The sequence below is a fragment of the Sinocyclocheilus grahami genome, unplaced genomic scaffold (genome assembly GCF_001515645.1).
Source record: "Sinocyclocheilus grahami isolate Dianchi unplaced genomic scaffold, SAMN03320097.WGS_v1.1 scaffold108.1, whole genome shotgun sequence".
In the NCBI taxonomy this organism is placed as follows: Eukaryota; Metazoa; Chordata; class Actinopteri; order Cypriniformes; family Cyprinidae; genus Sinocyclocheilus; species Sinocyclocheilus grahami.
This window is the reverse complement of record NW_015505287.1, coordinates 28,110-40,516: the sequence shown is the minus strand read 5'-3', so window position 1 is coordinate 40,516 and position 12,407 is coordinate 28,110. Positions and strand designations below refer to the sequence as shown.

The 12,407-nt window shown below is 37.1% G+C and overlaps 1 protein-coding gene across 2 annotated transcripts in view; it reads left to right on the top strand.

Annotated features, from left to right (window-relative positions):
• Positions 1–5,300: 5,300 nt before the first annotated feature.
• LOC107588818 (transmembrane protein 41A-B-like) overlaps positions 5,301–12,407 on the top strand; it is a 12,355-nt gene continuing 5,248 nt past the window's right edge. For both annotated transcript variants that reach the window (XM_016277039.1, XM_016277038.1), the window contains exons 1-2: positions 5,301–5,570; positions 11,186–11,336. In XM_016277039.1, coding sequence (XP_016132525.1) covers positions 5,416–5,570; positions 11,186–11,336 — 306 coding nt within the window. In that variant the 5' untranslated portion in view covers positions 5,301–5,415. The remainder of the gene's footprint in view (positions 5,571–11,185; positions 11,337–12,407) is intronic.

Genomic DNA, 12,407 nt, shown 5'->3' with positions numbered 1-12,407 from the left:
CATAATGAGATAAATAGAGATCGCTCTTACCACAGAAATGCATGCTTCAAACAAAACAGTCAATGAAGACGAAGAAGAGAATGATGTGTAGCTCCCGGCGCCTATTTATATTATAGTCGCACCGATAGTGACGTCATGGCTGTCGCTGGCCAACGAGTTGGTGTTTTTTCAATGTATGCTTCAGACACGGGTCACGACGAGGCGTTCCCCATAGCGACCCCTAGAGGACGCAGTTCGAAGTTCCCATGAAAGGGAACAGTATGTGAAGAGATTAGTGTCAAAAATTCAGGGTATTCATAAAACAGTAGTTGAAAAGTCACCAGCTATTTCTGGTGAGATTCTGAAATGCATATTAGATCAGATGATGGATACTTACTATCCCATGAGGCAACAGGGGAGGATTTGTGAATGAAAGTGAAGCAATACAACTGACGCTGTATGTCACATGACAATGACAACGTGATGGATGTAGAATGTCCAAATTTAATTCATACTACACACATTCACACAGCATGCGATTTCAGACGCAGCTCATGTCTTACTAAGATCACTTTTCATATTTCATATCTTTATGACTGAGCAACAGTTTGGGTAAGCTACTTGTCTATTAAACACAAGTTAAAAGTTAATAATTACAAATCTTCCCAAAACCTCCCTGTGTTGACAACTGTTTGGGCTTTTGATTATGAAGGCAACTCTGCCATCATGTGGTAACAAAATAGAACAAACCTTTGTAGTCCTCCACTAAAAGACATGAGGACCAGGTTGTTGTCTCTCAAGAGTGCAAAACTTTTGAAAAAGGAAAAAGAAACAAAGACTTGCATACATTTACAGTACAAGGTAATGAAATACCTATCGGTCAGTATAAGATCCCTTTTCTCAATTTTCACTTTATCTGAGTAAAATTGGTTGTATGCTGTCAAAATTTGTTCAACCCTTTCCCTCTTTCCACAGAATACTTGGAACAGATGTTCTTTGCCAATTAAGAGTTTATGGAAATTGAGTAAACCCAATTGTTTTATTTACAGTGCTCATTACACTTTTTTTAAATTGTATTTTTTTATTACTAGATGTTCTTTTTTATTATTAATATTGATGTAATTTATATTTTGTGCATCATTTTACATTTTTATAGTCTCATACTTTTATAAGCATAATCTTTTTTATTTATAGTAGTTGGCCTACTACTTATTCCTAATATCTTGTATTTTAATATAGAGAAAATAATTCCCTTTGCATGATCAGTTTGTAAAATAAGATAGCTGTTTTTGCGCACTTGACTTTGATACTTCATATTATACATTCATTCAGTGGCGTGCACGTCTGATGCTAAAGTACCCTTGCGGTCCGGTCTATGTGCCCCCGGTCCGCGCGATTTCTGCCGAGGGTAGAATATGTGCGATATGAAGATTTTTGATCGTGACGATAAAAATGTCTCCACGATCTGCTTTTGAAGAAATATCGTTGTATCGTGCTACAGCGCACATTCTATCAGCTGCAGTCCTGGCGCCGCCGAATCAATATACTGCAGGCTACAACGCGACATACATTATCACGTTTTACGTTATATACGTATATACGTTAACTCAGCGGTACAGTTACTCTCACGGGACACTGCACTTATTCACAATCACATTCACAAAAGTACATTTTTTGCATCTGCTTTAAAGCCCCGTTCACACCGCCAGTGACACAGCGACAGAGCGACATAATCCCATTCATTTTCAATGGAGAGCTGGCGACAAGAGCGACAGTGACCGTTGGCGACGGAATGTGGGCGTGTCAAGCGATGCGAGTCAAGCGACAAAAGTTCAGAATTCTTCAACTTTATGCAAATAAGCAGCGAATTTCGTGAGCGACAACCAATGGGAGTGAAGTCAGTGGAGAGCACGTGATTCATCTGCTGTAGTGGAGTGTTAGGGGGGTAACTGGGCAACCAGTAGTGGGAAGGCCCACTAGCGACCTCAATTGCCAGCCACAAGCGACAAGCAGCGAAAAAGTGAACGTGTCCTCGCTACAGCCTGCAGCACGATGACGTAGCTGGACTATATCCACTACGTAGTGGACATTTTACGCGCGTGCGCTGTAGTAGGTCTCGAATAAATCATATTTTTATTTACATTTGATCATTTTGCAGACGCTTTTATCCACAGCGACTTAGTCTAACGACTTGGTCTAAGTTAAGTCTAACGCAGTACATGTAGCAAGGGTTTTTGACCTACATTACATTACAATGTAAAAACTTTAATGTCTAAATTCATCCGCGATGTTTTCGTCTGTACCGGCAACTTCAAAGCTTTATTTATTTAATTATTTATTTTTTGAATAGCCTGCAATTCAAATATTATCGCCAGGATGCACATCAGTGCTGTATCCATTATTATAAGTATACAACAAGCACTGTAACATGACTGATATGTAGACGTTGCACTGTAAATAGCTAATTATTAAGATATACTTCTGTCATGAAAACAAATTCCTAGTATGTGAAAACATACCTGGCAATAAAGCTCATTCTGATTCTGATTCTGATACATCACTCTATCAGAGTTAGCCTAAATGTCTTTTTGATTCTATCTGTCATGTTTATTTAAATTTAATTGGGGGTATTAGATTAATGTCGATCCATTTTGTTTATTTAGATTTTATATTATTCTAATATAGCTAGAGAGAGAGAGAGTGCGAGAGAGAGCGCTCGCTCTCGTAACGGAATGGATGGTTTATGTCTTTAGCCATAGGTATAACTATCTCCAGGGATATATGTGAGATATGTGCACTCTCATATAGGCCTAACACACAAAAAAATAAATGGTCATCTTTGTGTTAATATGCCTTGTCCCGACTGTGTGTGTATTTATTTGCTGGACATGGGATTAACTGTAAAAACCTGGTATAACCCGGGATAACGGATCTATCGGCTATACGGAACCCCGACAGGATTGTTTTTCTTTTTTTTCTTTTTATATGGTATAAAAATTATGTCCACATATTTTAGTAGGCCTATAACTTTTTTTATACTCTGTCACGTATAGCACAAAGAATGAGAACGAAAAATAATATTTGATTCATGAACGAATTTTTGACAGAACTAACTAACTATCTTGACTATCAGAGGAAAAAAATAAAGACAATAGTTACACACCATTTTATTCATAAAGAACAAACAAAATTGTAATTAGTAGTTTTATTTCTAAAACGAATCAAACTAATAAAAAATAAACAGCGTACATACCCTTTCATTCAAAACTACGCCATCCTTGCTTAAATAAAGTTTGAATACACTACTAGTTTAAAATCACAGTATAATATAATTTGTGTAAGCCTATGAAACACACCTATATATCGTAATTACAGTATAATTTACATTAAATACTAGCTTCAATGACAGCCCCACTTTGCACATGCGCATTAAAATCCAATACCTGCGCATGCTCGTCAAACATCCAATACCTATTGGATCTGATCCAGCTACGTCATGGTACTACAGGCTGCAGCAAGTACCTCTTGGAAAAAGTCGCTGGCGGTGTGAACGGGGCTTTACTGGTTAAATGTTTCATTCGTGTGCTGTTCTGAAGAGCGCTTTTTCTGAGCACACCCAAGCGCGCGCACGAAAACGAAAAATCCCGTCAAACAGTGCCTGATTACTGAACTAAGTTATGTTTGTGCTAATACTGTCAAAAACACAAGGTTTGACTCAGTTGGTTATGTCTACATTGAAAGTAAACAACTGAGAGAAACGGATGCGTGCTTGTACGTCAGATGCGTGCAGGTCTTAAAGGGACAGTAGGCTACATGCTGCCGACTGTAATTAAAGGGATAGTTCACCCTAAAATTTAATTTCTGTCATTATTTATTCACTCACATGTTGTCCCAAACCTATATTAATTTATTTCTTGTGCTGAACACAAAAGAAGATATTTTGAAGAATGGGTAACCAAAAAGTACTGGTCCACATTGACTTTGATAGTAGGAAAAAAATACTATGGAAGTCAGGTGGACCAGGAACTGTAGAAGAAGAAGAAGGAAACTAATTCAGGTTTAAAACAACTTTTGAGTGAGTAAAATGAAGGTATAAAAATAAAACAATAGCCTATTTAAATTTTTGGGTGAATTATTCCTTTAATCTTAATAAAACACCAAATACAAAGAGAAAAATCACTCAATACTCTTGACTGAAAAACTTTAATACTGCTTTAATCCTGCTATTTAATACTAATATTGCTTTAATAGGAATCGATGTGTATAGTGTTTTATTTGTATATTTGTTCATTACATTTTTTTGAATGCTCCTGCTAAATACACCTATTGTAGCCTACCTGAAAATAAAACATAAAACTGTTTATTTTATAGGCTATTATGTGCATGTGTAATGTGTATCTTTGTTCAAATTTTTTAATAACAAAGATAAAATAATGACAAAGATTTTTATCTTCACCCACTTTGGCCTAAATATCCACCATACTTTTTTTTATATATTTTGTTACCTGGAAAGGCTTTGTCTTTATAATAGGGAAATAAGTTTGGCTGTAATGCTCAAACAGCTTGCAAAATAGAAAAACCAACATGACAAAGAATCGTGATAAAATCGTGACTTGTGATATTTACATTTTTTTTTTTTTTAAATCGTGATATTTTTGCCATATCGCCCACCCCTAGTCGAGGGGGAACAAACCCATACTCCCCATCATCCCCCCCAGTCCGCGATTGTGCCCTCGTAACGCCATTTCGCCCCTGCCCCTCCAGAGGTCTGTGCATTCTTTAGTGCATTAGTGTGCATTAACTGTGGAGTGTAAATTTTGTTATATTTTATTGTAATCGTGGTGGCATTTTTCAGCTGCTCTTTTTTCTTTCAGTTCTTTCAATAACAAATACTAAGCTTTGAACAACACCATCCTGCTCACAAATAAATATGTGCATTTGACTTTAAATAAATAAATAAATTATGTGTAAGACCGTGTACTTGCTGTTTTTTTATGAGGCAATGACCTGCTCATGCCTTATAAATATAATGACTTAAAAACCATGGTGCAATTTCATTTTTGGATGCCACGTGAGTAATTACTCTGCAGCTCGGAAAACGACGCACTGACAACACTGATGTAGGCCTATAGCCTCTAATAATAATATTTTGTTATTGTTACATAGGGGTTCTATAAAGTTCGTGTTTTTTAAAGTTGCACATACTTTTCCCACAGTGCCCACACCATGGGCTCATATTTTTGGGGGTCTCATGTGACATGAGGGTCCACCCTCATGAGGGGCTTCACTGGCTCACATTGTTGCAATACAGTAGGTCCATACTTGCATGGGCTGGAGACGTAACATGTATAAACTGCCCACTGACCGGATCTGCTATTTAACAGGTGTAGCAGCAAGTGCAACAGTGTCGTCTTTAGACAGATCTAGTCCGGGACTATGCGCTCAGTCTGGGGTTTAATTGCCTTGGTGGCCACGGCAACTTTTTACTTGTACCTGCTGTCTGTGTTCCTTCCGCCGGGTCCGCGTGCCGCCCGGCTTCACGACGTTCAACCTCAACACACCGCCGACGAACCGCAGGAGGAAGAACTCAGGTAGATTCATATCTTCGGTACTTTGTTTTGTTTTGTGAGCAGTTATTCCTACTTATGTTATTGTTTGTAGCAGAATTAATTCTCTTTTAACTGTCAAATGGTCTGGTAAACTGTGTTTTAATAACACACTAGCTACAGGTAAGCTAAACAGCTGAATATATTATTTTAATAATCGTACATGTGGACACAACAAATGACAAAATGGGAAATTATTTCAGGTAAACATAGCTACACAACATACATAATTAAATTAAATTACATTTTAAGGTGAAACTTGGTAGACTGATGGGCTACTTGCGATTCATGAATGATTTGCTATTTTTAATCGGATCTTTTTTTACTTAATAGGTTGTACCGGTTCACATCTGTCACTGATATTATTCAGGTAAAGATTCAGTGAAAGCATCCCACTCGAAATATGAACGATCGAGTCCGAATTTGTGAATCACAAAACCTGTCTAAACGATTCGCTCCTGCCGGTTTTTATTACTAGGCCTATATTTGTGGACAGGAAATTCATTTAGAATTATATTGGTTAGACTATATAATATTGTTTTTATTTTGCAGTAAGAAGCCTGCTTAAAATTGCAAGAGGTGTTTTTTTTAACTAATTACAAAAATACAGTTTAATATTAGGCTATTAACATTACAAATATCTTATTTACCATAACCATAGTCTCATCTGAATTCATAGTCTATTGCTATTAGGACATCTCTTCATTAAAATGTAGGCCTATCTGAATTGTAAATGTATCTATTTGATTGGGATTCAGTAACTTAATTTTTCTGTAATGTATTCAATTATTTAACTAAATTGTGATTTATCACAAAACCTGTCTAAACGATTCGCTCCTGCCGGTTTTTATTACTAGGCCTATATTTGTGGACAGGAAATTCATTTAGAATTATATTGGTTAGACTATATAATATTGTTTTTATTTTGCAGTAAGAAGCCTGCTTAAAATTGCAAGAGGAGTTTTTTTTAACTAATTACAAAAATACAGTTTAATATTAGGCTATTAACATTACAAATATCTTATTTACCATAACCATAGTCTCATCTGAATTCATAGTCTATTGCTATTAGGACATCTCTTCATTAAAATGTAGGCCTATCTGAATTGTAAATGTATCTATTTGATTGGGATTCAGTAACTTAATTTTTCTGTAATGTATTCAATTATTTAACTAAATTGTGATTTACATAGAATATTTGATGTGTTTACATTACATGTTTGTCCTGGGGGCTTCTTGCCCAAGGTATAGGGGAATTTTTGCTATAACTGAACTGTAAAATGTTTCCAGTTTTTTTCCACTATTAATATATTGGATGATGCATAGTCATCATATTAAACTCATGCATGTTACAGTGTAGCAGTAAGGTCACACTGTTTCTAAGAGAAGCATCTGCAGTGCAGTTTATGACAGTGCTCCCAGTCACCTGTGGAACAACTGCCTCCCTCTTTTTATTAGTTCTCTCTATCTTCATTAATTTCACATACTTCCATATTTACCTGCATGTCTATTTGACTCAGTATTGGTTTATTTATTATAATATACACCCTCATCTCAATTCTGAGAAGAAGTAATGGAAGAATAAGAAATAAAATTAGAGAGAATGAGAGAGAGATGGATTTGTACTGTAGAAAGTGAGAAGCTTTGGCAGTTATTCTCTGATGGTGGCAAACATTCAGCTCCTGTTTGCCCTGTGCTCTCTCCTCATCAGCATTACTTTATACTATGTGAGCAGCTCTGTGTGATGTGGGAAATCATAGATGCTTCATGCAGCAAAACTCTTTTTCTTCTTTAATGTTTCATCCGTCCTCTCATGTGTCCTTGGCAGGCACCTAAAGGAACTGATCCTTAGTCAGTTCTTATTATGCATCTGATTCTCAGATATTGTCTGCTTTGCATGTGTGTGACTGTATGCAATGAGTGAATTAAGGAGTCTGAGACCCCCTAGTTCCAGCCATAGTCCTGTAGTCTCTAACACATTTTCCAAACTGCTTGTCTTTTGTAGAATCCAGGGGACATTGGAGCCTATCATATAATTTTTTAATATAATTATTTTAATTATTAATTTATTAAACTCTCCATTAATTATTACTTTGTCTGCTCTGAATGCAAATCAACATTAGCAGTCATGTCTCAGAATTGGAGCCTGGCAGAGGGCATGAGGTGACAGTTATAAGATCAGACAACTGCCTTCTGGAGTGTCTTGAAACCCCTTGAATTTGCTGAGATGTGCAATATAGAGGAGGAGGGAAAGAAAGAGATATCTGGAGGCTTCATATGTGACATGTTACATTTACATACATACTCCACCGATGGATTTTTGGTACCTTGCTGCTGTCGCCTCTGGCTTGCTTAGTTGGGGACACTTATTTTCCAGCGATATCGTTGACTTGATTGCACAGATACTATTAAACTGAACTGAGCTGGATGATGACATCACTGAATTCAATGATGAACTGCCTTTAACTGAATATTGAGTGTTTACTATTGTCACTTTGCATTATTGATACACTATTTTCCTATTTAATACTGTAAAGCTGCTTTGACACAATCTGTATTGTTAAAAGTGCTACATAAATAAAGGTGACTTGACTTGACTTGACATGTATGTCTGGCATGACAAGCTAAAATAAATTGCATGAATAAAAAACAGGAGAGAGATCTCAAAAGCCCTGTGTGCTTACAGTATATGTCACTTTCTGAAGTCATCCAGATATTTAGAATAACAAAAACAGTGGAAAGGACACTGGAGTTTCAAATTGGGTAACGGATCTGCTGTATGTCTACCATCATCACATTCTATCCAAAGATCTGACCTTTCCATAGTGTCTTGTGACCTGTATGTCTTGGTTCATGTCTTGATTAGCTCACTCCTCTGTACCCTGGAGAATATCTGCTGATGAGGCTGAGATTAAGTTTTTCACATGTTGTTCATCAGTGATGGCAGAGACAGCTGTGCCCTGTGTACTGCTAGCTGTTTGAATCTATTGGTGGGAATTCCCATGGTTCTAAGAGAAGGGAAATTTGGTTAACACATGTGCATGTATCCTGTTTTACAGTGATGTAGCCATAAAAACAGCTGTTTTAAGGAGAATAGGCTTAAATAGTCTGAACATGTCAGGACTTTTCAAAAAAGAGTTTTGATTATTGACTGTGTTTTGTTTATTGTCTGGTCGGTCTCGTGCACTGAAGGCTGTCATATTGTTGTACTTGTGGGAACATACTCAGTGTGCACTCAGCATGGAGCATATCACATGTTTATATTCATCACACTGGGTACGTATGTGAAATTAAAACCTCTGCTTTGGCACATGGGTGGGGAATACTGCCCCATTGCGTGCCCAAATTACCCCCTGGATGGCAGTAAGGAGCTTAGATTACTCACGACTGCACAAGATGTGATTCATCTGCTGGTAAGAGCCCGGTGACCACCACACAAGAAATCCAGTCTGTGGTACATCCACATATTTATTGATGATCATGTTAGGTGTGTTTGAAGATGTTTTAAACAGTCTGGCCATTGAGTACAGCCAAAACACACACACACTAGCGTATTTCCACAGCTGAGAGGCTATTTTTGTCCAGTTGGTGTATCATATTTCATTCCTGCACGCAAGCTGAGGGCAGATTTTGGTCTTTCGGTCTCATCTTGCTGACAGGCTAGTGTCTTGATCAGGGGCCTTCAGCCGTTTTCAAGAATCCTTCAAGAATTTCAAATCTGTTGTGCACTTAAAAAAATGCAAACCTAAAAAGGGAAGTAATGGCTTTAAGTCAAAAATTTTATTTAATAATACTGAGCCTAAATACACAATTTTATACCAATTACCAGTTATTAATATAATTATACAGTCATGTACTTTTTTAATAAATTTTTTTTATGTAATACATTTTAATATGTAAGGAACAATGAAACATTTAGATTATAAAAAATTTATAATTTACTCACTCTGATGTCATCCTAAATCTCCATAGTTTGGTTCTCAGCATTTTTAAATATTTTTTGAAGAAGAAACAAAGTCATGCAGGTTTGAGCAAGCATGAGGGTGAGTAAATTATGACATTTTTGGATGAACTTATCGCTTTAACTTCATCTTTGGTCAAAGTTAAAGCAATATTGTATTTGTTTAAAGAACATTTATTTTGTCAGACTTCCTGGAGTACCATCATGGTACCAGCTTGTGGTCACAGAACCTCACCCATGAATGAACTTCAGCCATTTAAACATACTTTTTATTTAAGTCAGAAATGTTATTTAATATTACTGAATCAACCTAAACATTAATTTATATCACCAAATTACGTAGGTTAAATCATGTAGAAATAACTCTTTAAAGTAACAGTTTCAGGTCACCACAGCATCTCACCAGAGGGCAACAGTGAGCTTTTTCAGATCATTATCCCAGTGAAAAATAAATATACTAAAATGTATTTGAAATACATTTATTTCATGCTAAGTATACTACAAATATATTCACATATTTATGCACAAACTTAATGCTCTTTAATACCAGGCAGTGGTCAGAGAGTCCTACAGCTGCTCTGTGGACCGAGCGATATGCATACTTTATTGTGGAGTAACAATGGTCCAGTATATTACTGTCTCTGGTGGGACATGTAACATGCTGTCTGTATTTTGGCAGTTCACGGGAAAGATTTGCTTTATTAAAGTCCCCGAGAATGATTAAAACAGAGTCCGGGTGTTGTTGTTCTGTCTCTGATCAGCGAGTTTCTGTAAAGCTGAGCTCACGTGTGCTTGCGGGGGAATGTAAATACTCACGAGAATGAACGAGTGAAACTCCCGCGGCGAGTTAACGGCTTACAGTTAATGAAAAGCGCTTCTAGATCGGAACAGCACATCTTCTTTAACGCTGTAACATCTTTCCCCATTGATTCTGCGTCGCGATCCGCTCTAAACAGCTGAAAGCCCGGGAGACTCAACACGCTGTCCGGAATGGCGTCATTCAGCCAGGTTTCCGTGAAACACAGAGCAGCAGAGTGTGAAAAATCCTTATTTGTCTGGGAGAGCAGAAGAAGTTCATCCGTTTTGTTGGGTAGAGAGCGGAGATTCGTCTGCGGCGCCATCGCATGTATTAAGATGGCGCCGCAGATATGCAAATATCTTGCATTTAAAGACCGATATTATTCAAAGGTCATACAATCATCATCAATAGTGACATTAAAACGCATTATAGTCTTAATATTGTGTAATAATAATAAAATGTGCATTGTGCACAAGTAGTACTCCAAATAAATTTTAATTTAAATTACATTTTTTTTATATCAGTAAGTCTCAAGAAATAAGTCAGTAAATATGTTAATAATTTGAACAATACTTAGTATGAAATAAATGTATTTTAAATACATAATGTTTTACTAGGGTACATTCAGGTCATATAGCTTAAGCCCACAGTATCCACTCAATATATTGATTAAAACCCTCTTCCTCCATCATATCAGTCTCTGCTGGTTTTTGTAAGGGAAAGCAACTGGGTTGATAGGAAGAGGACAGCCACTCGCCAATCTGTTAGAAATTACAAGAGAAACATGCAAGTTCGGTGCCATTATTTTACTGATCTCACAATGTCTTATATTTTCTCCAGGTTGAAGTTCCCATCTGATCTGAATGAGTTGAGGGAACTAGCTGAGCTGCTGCAGTTCTATAAGGCAGAACACACTGGATATGTGTTCATCCTCTTTTGCAGTGCCTACCTCTACAAGCAGTCCTTCGCCATTCCAGGCTCATCCTTTTTGGTTGGTAACAGAGGTCTACTCTGTGACACTATTAGTAGACCTTCTTGAAAACACCTCATTAGACTGAAATAAAAGCTTTATCACCAGTTTCTCTAAATGCCATTTACATCATGTTTCCTTTCCTGGACATACAGGTGCATCTCAATAAATTAGAATGTCATGGAAAAGTTCATTTATTTCAGTAATTCAACTCAAATTGGGAAACTTGTGTATTAAATAAATTCAATGCACACAGACTGAAGTAGTTTAAGTCTTTGGTTCTTTTAATTGTGATGATTTTGGCTCACATTTAACAAAAACCCACCAATTCCCTATCTCAACAAATTAGAATACTTCATAAGACCAATAAAAAAAACATTTTTAGTAAATTGTTGGCCTTCTGGAAAGTATGTTCATTTACTATACATGTACTCAATACTTGGTAGGGGCTCCTTTTGCTTTAATTACTGCCTCAATTCGGCGTGGCATGGAGGTGATCAGTTTGTGGCACTGCTGAGGTGGTATGGAAGCCCAGGTTTCTTTGACAGTGGCCTTCAGCTCATCTGCATTTTTTGGTCTCTTGTTTCTCACTTTCCTCTTGACAATACCCCATAGATTCTCTATGGGGTTCAGGTCTGGTGAGTTTGCTGGCCAGTCAAGCACACCAACATCATGGTCATTTAACCAACTTTTGGTGCTTTTGGCAGTGTGGGCAGGTGCCAAATCCTGCTGGAAAATGAAATCCGCATCTTCAAAAAGCTGGTCAGCAGAAGGAAGCATGAAGTGCTCCAAAATTTCTTGGTAAACGGGTGCAAAGCAGTTTACCACTTTTTTGGGTCCCCTTGAAACATTTCAGTTGTGGTCCGTGCTATTTGCAGCGCGTTTCTTCATAATTGCTATGATTGCTATGACTATGTACTATATAATTGCTATGACTGTATCCCCTGTGAATGTTATATCTTCAATAAAATAAAAAAATAAGGAATCACTAGCAGAAACTCAAAAAAAAAAAAAAAAAAAAAAGCCACTGCACAAAACAAATCCCAGCCGGGCCCGCCCCTTTTTTGGGTCCCCTTGAAACATTTCCGTTGT